Here is a 13,436-nt window from a genome sequence, read left to right on the forward strand (position 1 = left end):
TTGTGGCTTCTCCATTTTAATCATGTTTTTCAGCATTCTTAGTTTCCCTGGGCTATTGAGCCCTCTTAAATTCCATGAGACCAGCTTCATAGATCACTATTTGCAGTGGGTTTGTAGTACTTTGTCAATTTCGCATACCTACCAGAGTCGAGCAGGAGCCTCCCAACCTCGATGGTTCTCTGCAAATCTGTTTTCCTTCCTCTCTTCTTGGTGTCTTTTGGGGGTTGGCTTCCATCCCACTGGCTTCCCGGTTGAATCCCTAACTGTTGCTGCTGATAAGCTCTTGAAATAACTACCTCCAGCTTATTGAGTTGGGACTCGGATATGTTGTCATATGCCTTTGTTTTGCAAGCTAGTTCCAATTCTAGAATATCCAAGCCATGCAGGTCTATGCTCTCAGGTTCTTCTTCCATTGGTTTCACCTGACTGCTCTCTTCCTCATGCAACAATGAGCTAGAGGGGGGTCCTGCTGTCCACCCAGATCCATTTCCTTTTCCGTATCTGCCATTCCTTTCCTGTCTCCGGAGGGGAAGTCAAGGGTTATCTCCGGGGGGTGGCTCTTGGGGGAGGAGGTTGGGGGAGGAGGGGGGGCGGAGGAAGATGGATGGGAGGGGTGGGGATCCGAGATCGGGGAAAGATCATCAGAGGACTGTGCTAGGACTTCAAAACTGTTCTTGGAAGCTTGGCCTCTAGTGCCATTTTGCTGGGGTTTTTGCCCATTGGAGGTCTTCTTGTGCGCGCGCTTTCGGCTAGGGGCTTTAGTAAAGCCGTCTTGGGTGGTTGAGACTGGGGGGTCCTGAGATGCAGTTGTGGTGTTCAGGGGACAATCCCGGAATAGATGCCCAAGAGCGTGGCACCTTCGACAGCGGAAGGGCACATGCTCATAATCCAAGGGTTGATTCCATTCTTCATCCCAGTGGGAGAGCGTTACCGATTCTGGTAATGCTTCATTCAGCCTCATGAATACACATATGCGAGCGTATGAGATGAACCTGCGCATTTTGGTTTCTTCTGCTGTCCTGATGTATTCCCCTATTCCATTTCCAATTTTCCTGAGAGTATCCTCGTCCCAATATTCGTCTGGAAGCCCATACATTCGGATCCAGACTGGTGCCCAGGTGAGGTCTTCCTTGTCGGGGTTGAATCTTGGTATCCAGTCTCTCATGTACAGGCCTGCTGCGTTGAAGAAATGGGGCCCTGTTCCCAGCACCCTGAGTTTGTCCTCAATGCAGTAGAAGATTACTGTGAAGAAGCCCTTCGGCCCTAGTTGCAGAGTGACATCCCCTTTCGGCTTCCATTTGGCAGCAATCCACCCATATAGGGCTCTTTCCGTTGGCCAAAACCCTATAAACTTCCCTATGATGGCATGATCTCTCATGAACTCGATTCGAGCATCAATCAGGTGTCCCGGTAGTTCTATTCTTGGCCTTTCTGCGGCTACTGGTTTACAGGTAGTCGAGGTTACCTTTGGCGTCTCCTCCGAGCTCTTCCCCTTGTCCTGAGTGACGCTAGCGTGGCTATGTCGCTCTCCAACTTTCTTGTTCTCTTGCTGTGGCATATTTCCTTTGTTCAGAATCTCCCTGTTTACTGACCCGAACAGGAAGGCGTGTTCCGGATCGTGCTGCATTGGGGAGGGCCCTGACGCCCCCCCCTGCGGCTGTTCCATGGAGCCGGGCTAGGGCAGTACTACTGCGCTTTTCGCCCAGGGATACGATCTGGTTTGATGGCAGGTTCTGCGCTGCACAGTCTGCGCCGTCACAGGTTGCAGCAAAACCCTAATCGCTGCAGTCGTCCGCTCTCAGTTCAATTCTCCATCATCTTCATTTCAATATTAATTAATATGCTAATTAGAAATTGTAATTTCAATTTAAAATTTAGAATGAATTTAAAGTGTGGATAACAAATTTAATGGCCAATAGTTTTTTACGACATCATTGAGCAATACCGACTGAAAAAAAAACAAAAATTTAAATTTATAATTTTAAATAAAATGCAAAATATAAAAAGAGTGGTCAAAAATGTAATTGTCATTAATTTTACTTAAAAATAACTCTAATATAAAATATTGGAAATGTAATTATCATTAAATTTTTATATGAAAAAATAGATGGGTTTGAATTCTAGGTTTATTTTTTATTATTTGGAAATGTTGGAAAGCAGTCTATCATTATTTTTATTCAATTTTTTTCACAAATTATTTAAAGGCTACTTTCCTTATTTAACATATAAATTTAGGCTATTTAAATTTCATTTTTTAATTTAAAAATTATAATTTTATTAGTAAAAAGTTAAAGTTTTAAATAATTTTAAAAATTAAATAGTTATATAAATTAAATAGTTGGTAAATATAGATAGATATCAATATATGAAGTATTAATAAACTTATTTAATTATACATTTCATATTTAATTAAATAAAAAAAATCATAAAAATTAAATGATTATTATTAATATTATTTATAAAAATATTTAATATATGAACATAATACTTTTAATTATGAAAATTTATCTTTCTTTATTAGAAAATGTGAATAACTTTGATACAATACCATATACTATAAATGCTGTCTATATTGATGACATTTTCTTTAATTAATTAATTTGAAATAAATTTATTAAAAAAAAATAATTTAAAAATAAATATTAACCTTTACTTTATAATAATATTAAGCATGTTTTAACATAGAAATTAAATCTCTGCCCTTAATAATTACTTTAAAATTCTCAACGTAATTATTTTATTTGGATTCGGATAATAAAGACCTAGGAAAAAGAAAAAATATAAAAAACAAAAAAACACGAACATAAACCAACTTGGGTGACCATAATTCACGCATGCTTGGGTTTAGGTGACTATGATTCCCTCATTCATTTGAGTGAGTTGGCTGACGTCGGACGAAGATATTTCAATCAAAGGATGGACCGCGAAGTATGCGGTTCTTATTGATTAACCACATTCGCATAAGGCACAAATTTTTGTAGCATCACTGCTATGTCCATTCACAGTTTCCAGTTCCACTGTTCGATGGCAATCAGAATACCATCGAATATGAACTTTTATGCAAGGGATTCTGCAACTTCTCTCCTGATCCCCCAAATTATCACTCTCTTCTACCTTTTTATTGTTCTTCCGACCTTGATCAATATTAGTCTTTATGGACAGAATTGCAACGCAGTGACAGAGGTGCCCACAACCAAGTGCAGTGACGGGAACTATACAGCAGGCAGTGCGTTTCAGAGCAATCTGAATGCTCTCTTTGATGGTCTTGTTCAAGGGACGAACCAAACAGGGTTTAACAGCTCTGTGTATGGCGAAACTCCTAACAAAATATATGGCCTCTTCCAGTGCAGGGCAGACATGACAATCGACCAATGCTACACTTGTTGGCAATTGGCCACGCTTAGCATACGACAACAATGTGGGAGTAGCGTTGGCGCTACTTGTTGGCCTTTCCACTGCTTCTTACGTTATGAAAACTATAGTTTCATTGGAAAACTGGACACAGGTTTAGGGTCTAATTTTCAGGAGGGCTTCGGAGGGGACGCGGGGGTCTTCATCCCCGATGACTTTCAAGCTGCTGCTAAGAATCTCCTAAATAATTTGTCAGCTAAAGCAACAACTGAAACGAAACGATCTGCTTACGGTTTAGCTCTGAATTCCTTGTCGCAAACGATTTACGGTCTGGTCCAGTGCACAAGAGATCTAAGTGCTGACGAATGCAGCACTTGTCTGTCATACTCAATCAATACAATATTCACATCTGATACGACTGCAGGAGCTCAGTATTGGAGTAAAAGCTGCATCCTTCGTTATGAAATATATCCTTTCTATAATTCGACTCTGCAGCTTCCACTAGCCCCTCCAGGGGGGGAAGGTTACAGTCCACAGAACAAGTCTTCAGACAAAAGAACATACATAATTTTAGGCGTTGTGGGTGGCTTGGTTCTCGGGTTAATCATAGGCGCGTTCGCAACGGCCAGAAGACTGAAGTCTGCCATAGTTCCAAAGGGATACCAAGGTATTACTGCCACATCATTATATTAACTCGTAGTTATAATTGCGTTATTGAAAACTAGCAGATAGTAATCCTAACCGGCGCTTTGATCGAATGTTCAATGCATTTTTAGATTTATCAAATCTTGACTCAGGTGTGGATGGTTCTGTGAGATGTTTTCCTAATGGTTCTGTAAGATGTTTTCCTAAGATGATATAGAATCAGGATTATTGGTAATGATTTTAAACTTTTCAGTTTTATTGAGCTTTAGCAAGACAAAAGATAAGTTTATAGCTTTTTCAAAAATCCATAATTATAAGATAGATTCGAAGCCCTCATAGGCTTTGATCAAACAATGATTATCCATTGAAACTTTAATCAATCGGGTAATTATGAAAGAACAGAGAGCTATGTCTGCAGCATGATAATATAATATGAATTCATACTATCATGTGCTCATAGATGCTGAAAATAGTCTTTTTTTTTTTTGGGGCGAAATAGAAATTATATTAAAGTGAGTTTTGAATTATTATTATTATTTAATTTTAAGATTAAGGTTAAGTTAGACACTAAATTGGTGTATGAACTTTTTGTTTGTAGGATAAATGATCCAATTTTAAGGTCAGGGTCAGGTAAGACACTAAATTGGTGTATGAACTCTTTGTTTGTGGGACAAATGATCTACATCGGCTTGGCTATTTGACTACAAAGTCTAAGAAGGCATACATACTCTACCCCTCTGGTTTTGAACTTGTGTCTTCTTAAAAGGAAACACATGCTCTTAATCATTAAGCCCACTCAAACTGTATCAATAGCATCAAACTTTTACAATTTTACCACTTTAAAATTCAAGCATGGCGAAATACAACCTTTCTCAAAAACTATCTTTGTGTTACTGTAAATTCTAATAAACTAATTTAAATTTACAAAACATATACTAAAATAAAAAATGAATTAATTCTAATCTCTATAACTTTAATATTTAGAATCAATTTATAAGTAATCTCACGAGTGTTATAGACGTGTCGTCCTAAATGGACTGATGAACAAGGTCTTCCTCTGTTGTTGTGCTCTATTGGTGAAACCCCTGCTGTGTGGAAAAAGATATTGTGCTCAGCTATGTTAAACACATTCTCACTGCAGTTATTCATGTTCTCCATATCAATTAGGAGCAGCAACCAGATATATGGGCGCACCTTAACGCCATCCCAACAGCTAAGGTTGGACCCCGATCTGCCTCCACTCTGGTGTTCTTCAGGATACCACCATATTCCTGTTCTTCAGCGTTGGCGTGAAGTGCCCAAAAGAATAGATATTGCATATCGTTGACAGCTAACCCATGACCATTTAAACCAAGGGCTTTGATGACCTTTAGCGGAAAATTGTGCGTAAATTAGTTATACCAGTCAGATATGGGTGTGAGTTACCATATTCAGATTTAATACACCGTTGCACAGAACCCCTGTATTTGTAGATAAGTCATAAAGTCCTATAGTTGCAGGATTTTTTAATTAGTTTTTATTATTATTATTTTTTGGAAAATAAAGAAATTTTATTATAATTTAATTGAAAAATTAGTAGTGAGGATAGTTATTATTGGTTGTTATTTGTGAATTTAGGTTGACTCATCGTTATTTTTCAAGAAAAATCACACCACTCTATATGGAATTACTGACTGGTAACCTAAGGGAGCAGAATTTGACTCATCACTGTTATTCAAGAAAAACCACCTCACCTCATATGGAATTACCAATAGGTGACCATAAAGGAACAAGATTTCACTGCTGCCTCTGGATCTTGAAACATAAACATATTTCCTTACCAGCAAATATTTTAAATTTCAATTTTTTCAATAAAAAAACTTCTTTATATTAATAAAAAAATAATACATTTACTAAATATTCTAATCTTTCTTTTACCCACATCATTTATATCCTCAAAAAGTCTCATTTATAATCTATCCTTACAGTATACAGTTCATAATTTCCAATTTAGTTCCTACTATTCATCCTAGAGTTTCCAACTATTCAGAATATTTAAATATATAACTACACAGTTATGGAGCAGTTCACAAAGGGTGGGTCGATAAATCATGAAGCTGTCTATCATAATTGTAGGATATGTTTGGAAAAGTTCAATTTAATCATTTTAAATTTTAGTTATTTTATAATTTTTTATAAAATTATAAAATTTTATTATATATATATATATATATATAATTTAAGAATATAAATTATCATAAAATAACATAATAATAATATGCCAATTAAGAAAGTTGGTTAAATGTTTAGATATATATAAACATTTGTAATTTGTAATTTGTAATTTGTAATGTTAAGAATTACATATATGATCACACATGATAACATACAGCATAATACCATGCAGATTAGCACAGTTTGCCGGTTGAAATTATCAACCATATATTTTAATAGCAAGTCTCCTTTCTTGATCTCGTACTTGATCGTTACCGTAAATGAAATGCACAAATTAGGCCATTTTCTCATTAAATCTTTCTTCTCACTTTTCAGAAATATTCAAAAAAAATTTAAAAAATATTAAATTAAATCAAATATGACATTAATATTAATTAAAAAAATATTAATAAAAAATAATTTTAAGTTATTTTTTTAATACAGAAATATAAAAATATATTAAAATGTGATAATTCTCAAATTTTATAAATACGGAAATTTAAGGGGCTAATATTTGTATATAGGCTAATTTTTTATAGTTTTTCCAAAAAATTATTTGCCAATTTCCATTTTTATCTAATCGTTATTGGCCCAATTTTTATAGTGTAAAATTTTGTTATCTTAAAAAAGTCAAAATTTTATAAAAACTATATAAAATAATTAGAAATTTAAATATCTTTACAAAAATATCACTAAACATTTTACTTTCTGTATATATTAGGGACTCTTAAAATTCACACAAATTTCTAAACTTTAAAATAAATTTGGGTTTTAAAAATTTTCTCAGCCATAAATTTAGAACTATTCTTTTATTCTAGATTAAAACTGTTCTTTTATTTTATTTTAGATTAAGACCATTCAAATTTACAATTATTTTTAATTATTATATTTTCAAACCCATGGCATGGTAAAACTCGTTATCCCCTTCACTGGTTAAAAATTATAAAATTGAATCTTTGTCTTTATGTTTTATAATATAAATTGGAACTCTGTGTTTTTATTGTATAGATAAGCCCGAGGAAAGCGCATTGTTGAATCATGATGGACAAATGGTATTTACAATGGAAACATTAGTAGCTGCTACGAGAAATTTTCATGATGATAACAAGCTGGGAGAGGGAGGCTTTGGCCCTGTGTACAAGGTAACATGAGCTAATAAAGCTAACACCATTCATTTTTACAATCTTAAATTATAGAAAAAGCAGTTGTTCTAATTGCACCAGTGATGGTTGGATGTCCATTATTAGCTTGATAGGAAATATTTTGCAAGAAAATTAACCCTAAATGCAATATACAAGTTTTATATAGAAATTTTGGTTTGAATCTGTCAGGGAACTACTCAGCATGGAACAGAAATAGCTGTGAAGAAACTGTCTTTAAAATCTATGCAAGGCAGAAAAGAATTTCTGAATGAAATTAAACTTGCGGCCAAAATTCAACATAAAAATCTTGTGAATCTACTAGGCTGTTGCGCAGAGGGGTCAGAAAGGTTGATTGTCTACGAGTATTTACCCAATAAGAGCCTTGATAAAGTCCTATTCGGTGAGTGACTTCCATTTTATTATCTAGGTAGATACCAAACATTAATGTTCCGAGAACACTTATATTTAATCCCATTCACATATACAGATCCAAACAAACGCAAAAGGCTTGATTGGCGGAAGCGTTACAATATCATAATGGGAGTAGCTCGTGGGCTTCTCTATCTTCACGAGGATTCTCCGGTGCGGATTATTCATCGGGACATTAAAGCAAGCAATGTGTTGTTGGACGAACTACTGAATCCAAAGATAGCAGATTTCGGTTTAGCAAGACTTTTCCCTGAAGACGAAACTCACGTCAGCACAAGAGTTGCTGGAACTTAGTAAGATTTCAATATCTCATACATTGTCAATGCATATGTTTTACTCTATGCTCATCTCTTTTCTAGAATTGACAATACTGAAATTGTAGTTTATGCCTTGTGCCATCTTTGTATTGTTTTAAAGACATAATTTTCGGTTAAGCTTTTACTTTCTAAATATACAACCACAGTTTTCTATGCAAATATGTTATCATTACCAATTTTAATTTTCCCCTTATTATGTTATCTTTGACATTTTACATTGGAAATGCAGCGGGTATATGCCACCGGAGTATGCTATGCAAGGACAATTATCTGTAAAAGCTGATGTGTATAGCTTTGGCGTTCTTCTCCTGGAAATTATCGCAGGAAGAAAGAACACGGATTACAATTTGTCACCAGAAATGCAGATTCTTTTGGGATGGGTGAGATATTGTTTCCCTTGTATTCCGAACTCAGCATATCTACTTTAACTATATCACGTTATCTAGTTCATCCCTAAACCGTTTAGGGAAGTACGCTATTAGGCATTTCACAGTCCATCTTTTGGATATGTCCGAAGTGTGTATATATATATCTTACGATAAGGACGAACCCGTTGGGTTAATGCAGGCATGGAGATCATATGATGGAGGAAATATTGCGCAACTGATTGATCCAGCTATAATTGAAACGTGCGATGAGGCGCAAGCATTGAGATGCATTCACGTTGGCCTTTTGTGTACACAACCCGAATCCCATCTTCGGCCACTGATGTCTACAGTAAATTTGATGCTTTCAACTGATTCTGTGACGTTATTACCTGATCCCACGAAGCCTGCTTTCGTGAATTCCTACGTTTCCCAAACCACCAAAATAAGCAGTTCTGGATCGTCACATACGTCTGCACCCGCATCTTCTTCTGTATCATCCGCTCACATTCCTCCGACTCCCGCATCTAACGCCACTGATTCCATTAGTGAGCTGGTACCTAGGTAATGCAAAATATGCTCTTCAAATAATCGAGAGATTTCAGTGAATGCTTTAACGTTAGTTTATTATATAGCATCTTAATGAAGCGAGTAATGGGACAGATACTAGATGTCAAGTTGGGCGGATGCTTCGTTACATAAGTCTGTTGGCAAAACATATAACAATTGAAGTTTTCTTTTTTATTATTATATTGATTTAGAAGAATCCGGAGCCGAAATGTTTATGTTTTCATCGATTTTGTTGTGATTTACAATATCTTAATAGTGATCAGATTTACCGTCAAAGGAATTTAGGTTAAGAGGTATATCTCAAGTGGTAATGTTCACTCTATGTGTCTCGAGTGGTCTAGATTCATTTATAAATTTAATTCATTTATATGATTTAACCACTCAAATTATAAGTATAAGTGATATTGAGTAATTAAAGAATTATAAGAATTATTTGACACTAATTGAGTAATGGGTACCAAAAAAAATTGATTTACTCAACATCAAATCAAAGTATAGAATCTAATATTACAATTAGAACGTGCTAAGTACAGATTCAAAAAATGGTACTAAAATAATTGATTGAAAAAATAAATTTGTGAATAATATTAAAATTGGAACTTAAAAAAGAAATTTGTGAATGATATTAAAATTGGAACCTAAAAAAGGATAAATTTAGATTTGTGGCTTTAAGAAATTATTTTTTTGCATGTCACTATTTTATGTAGTAAATTTATAGATGTTATAATCACATACAAGGAATATCTTCTTAAAATTCATCATCTAGAATCTATTACTAATTTGAAATGAGAAGAGTTTGAATATGACAAAAGTATGTTTCAACCAGTGGAATTATCATTCTTAGACAAAGACATAGAGTATTTGACTTAACTTACACAAATGATCTATCTTTTGAGTTTGCTAAGTGAATTTTAAAATTTCTTTCAACACAATTATAAGGGTATTTATCTTTGCCATGAAAATATCATGGATTTGATAATCATATAGACTCGGAACTTGCAAAATTAGAGTTATGTAATAAAATCAATGAATATCACCTTACGACAATGCAAGTAAACACACAACACAGTGTATAGAAAAAATCTTTATGTATTTTATTAAATCAAAAGGTTAATGCTCTTGATCATTATACATTCACAAAACCAACTCTTATATACTCTGGCTTCTTCCTACATACTATCATAAATTGAAAGCAAACAAACTCTATCAAGACCAAAATCCCCATGGTTTCTTTTCTGGATTCTTCCTATAGATAAGAAGATCCATTCCCTAATCTAATGAGATCAAAGATAGAGAGGATGATAGATCACTACACAAAATCCCTCTATATGTATTGCAATCAATCTAATTCCATGTTATGAAAAGAGGGGCCATGACACAAACCCTTTCTTTGAAGGTTGTCTTAATGTAATCTAAATGATGTAGTTCTAGAGATCCAATTCTCTAACTTCTACACTTACTACTTACACATAAGGAAAAAGATGTACCATTTCCCACCTTTTCAAGAAAGTAGGAATGTTGATTACAGTAAAATATAACTTAATATACTCAACAAAAATTAGATCAACCATTCATTTGTATATTGAATTGAATATTATTAGTTTCAAACATAGACTGAGTGTGGGGGAAATTTGGGTGGATCAGTGTATGACAATTTCTTATTTATTTAAACATTCATGAATCATAACAAAAGAATATCACATATGTAACACAAGATACAATGAAAACTTCTTTATAACATTTTTTTGTAGGAACCAACCTATAATAGACACCAATACCCACCTTCTTTAAGATTTATAGCAATTAACCTACAAGAGACACCAATCCCCCTTCCTGTATGATTTGTAGTCACCAACCTATAAGAGACACTAATCCTCCTTGTTGAAAGATTTGTAGGCACCAACCTATAGAAGACATCAATCTCCTTTTATGCAAGATTTGTAGGCACCAATCTACATGAGAAAACAATCACCACTTCTGCAAGATATTCGTAGGAACCAACCTACTACATTGAGTTTCCTGCCTACTTTTTCCTTCATCGGGTCTATTAGCTGCTTCTGCCTTCACCACATTTACCAGCTTCTTCTAGCTTCACCAAGTCTACTTGTTGGTTTTGCCTTCATCATATTTGTTTCTCCCAAAGCACAATTTTTTTTTCCTCTTCCTAGTAACAAACTCATACAATATGACACGTATCTTGAAATTTTTACTTGACGTACTTTTGTATCTCTCCATGGACCTCTGAAGCTTTCATACTCTAAAATTTCCTAGAAAATAAATTATAGAAAAAATGCCAATCTAACCTATTTGAAGTTGATTTTACAATTATTCAATAACGCCAACTCCCATAGGTCATATCTATTGAATTATAATGAATCAAAGTTTGAAATTTATACTACATGTACTTAGATATATCTCCTTTGTCTCCTCCATATTATATTGTTTGAAACATATTAGAAAAAGAATTATAATGAAAATTCCAAGTTGACATTTTTTAATCATATTTCATGAGCATTTGGGAACCCTAACTTACTCAAAGCATGTCTTCAAAATTATAACGAACCGAGATCTAAATTTTTTACCACATGTACCAATATTTCTCTCCTTTGTCTCCTCTTGATTTGACAATTTGGAACATCTCAAATAAAAGTTATAATAAAATTTCCAAGCTAACCTATTTGAACTAGATTTCAGGAACATCCATGAATCCTAACTTCCTCATAACATATTTTTGAAATTGTAGTGAGCCAAATTTTGAAATTTATACCACATGTACATGAAGATCTCACCTCCATCTCCTCTGAGTTTGATGGTTTAACAAATTTCATGGTAACACCATAGTTTGCTTACTTCTTCTTCCTTCACCAAGTTTGTTTCTCTCAAAACTTGTTGTTTATGGTCTCATCCTAAGAACAAACTTGTATAACATGCCACACATCCAATTTTTCAGAAATGATTATGAAATTTCTACCCAGGTAACTTTTGTATATCTTCTCATATCTCTGAATTTTTCACAGTCTAAAAGTCCCAGAAAATAAGTTATAGTAAAAATGTCAAACTAACATGTTTGAAGTTATTTTGAGGAGTATTTAGCAAACCTAACTTCCATTGGGAATATTTTTGAAATTAAAGTGAACCAAATTATCAAATTTCTTTTCTATTTACTTAGATATCTCTCCCTTGTCTCCACTCGAAGTTATTGCCTTAAACATCTTAGAGGAAAAATAATGAAAATTTCCAACTAACCTATTTGAATCATATTTTAGGAGCATTCAAAAACATTGGATTACTAAGAGCATAAATCCAAACTATAGGGAAAGAAGGTAAAAAAATTCTACCACAAGTACCTAGATATGTCTCCTCTATCTCCTCTAGAATTCATAGTTTGAAACATCTAAAAACAAATTATGGTTACATTTCCAAGCTAACTTGTTTGAAGTAGATTTCATGAGCATTTAGGAACCCTAAATTCCTCAAAATATACCTCCGAGATTATAGAGAATAGGTATGTGAATATATCACATCCAATTTTCACACTCTAAACCACCCTAGAATAAAATTTATACTAAAAACTCCAAGCTTAACATTTCAACAGCATTCAAGAACCCTAACTTGCTTAGTTCATATCTTCAAAATTACAACGAACCAAAGTTCAAAATTTCTATCATAGGTGCATGATTATCTCCCCTCTATCTCCTCTATGTTTTATGGTATAAAATGTCCCATAAGAAAAGTTATAGAAAAAATTTCAAGATGAGATGTTCACTGCATAAATCACATTTTTCTCCACCTTTAAGACCCCAAGAATATTCCCTATCTTCTGTTGTGCACCTCAAATTTCTTCTTTTGTGGATGGTATTCAATCCACTCATACGCCCTTTATTTATAATGTTTTTATGTTCACATATGGGGTTAACTTGTAAAAATTCCTAGGCCGACCTATACTTTTTGGCTAGGCCAACTTGTACCTTTTTGTTGGACCAATTTGACAGAATTCTTCATATATCATCATTCCTACAGAGTTAGAGGGTGTGCCATATACCATTGGAAAGATATTGGAATAAGGTATTCAAACATATATCATATTCTCCCATTTGATCAAGGTATTTAGAGTAAAAATGCGTTCAAAGATAGAGAATCCAAACTAGGTACTAAGAAAAAAATGAGCATTAGGAAGTTAGACAATCAAATATATCAACCATTTTATCAATGCTAAAAAATTAGATATATATGAATTACTTTATTCATATTATAAACTTTATTTTTTTTTCCATGTAAAAAAGTAGTGGATAAGATATTTTATGGGAATTAAATGTCAATAAAAAATATAACAATGATTCCTCCCAACAATTCAAGATAAACTCAGTTAACTATAAAACTTTAAAAATATATTGTAAATTTATTAAACATTAAATAATTTTCTA

General features: G+C 33.8%; 1 protein-coding gene across 1 annotated transcript; it reads left to right on the forward strand.

Moving 5' to 3' along the window:
- The first annotated feature begins 2,946 nt into the window (after positions 1–2,946).
- On the forward strand, positions 2,947–9,192 carry LOC149174808 (cysteine-rich receptor-like protein kinase 15). Its single transcript, XM_089419417.1, has 6 exons — positions 2,947–4,018; positions 7,198–7,331; positions 7,521–7,731; positions 7,819–8,053; positions 8,307–8,457; positions 8,645–9,192. The coding sequence occupies exons 1-6, from the start codon at positions 2,992–2,994 to the stop codon at positions 9,008–9,010; spliced, it is 2,124 nt and encodes a 707-aa protein (XP_089275543.1). The 5' UTR covers positions 2,947–2,991; the 3' UTR covers positions 9,011–9,192.
- Positions 9,193–13,436: the final 4,244 nt, after the last annotated feature.

The sequence above is a fragment of the Pinus tabuliformis genome, chromosome 4_1 (genome assembly GCF_031772625.1).
Source record: "Pinus tabuliformis cultivar Carrire ecotype Pingquan chromosome 4_1, CPIR1, whole genome shotgun sequence".
Lineage (NCBI taxonomy): Eukaryota > Viridiplantae > Streptophyta > Pinopsida > Pinales > Pinaceae > Pinus > Pinus tabuliformis.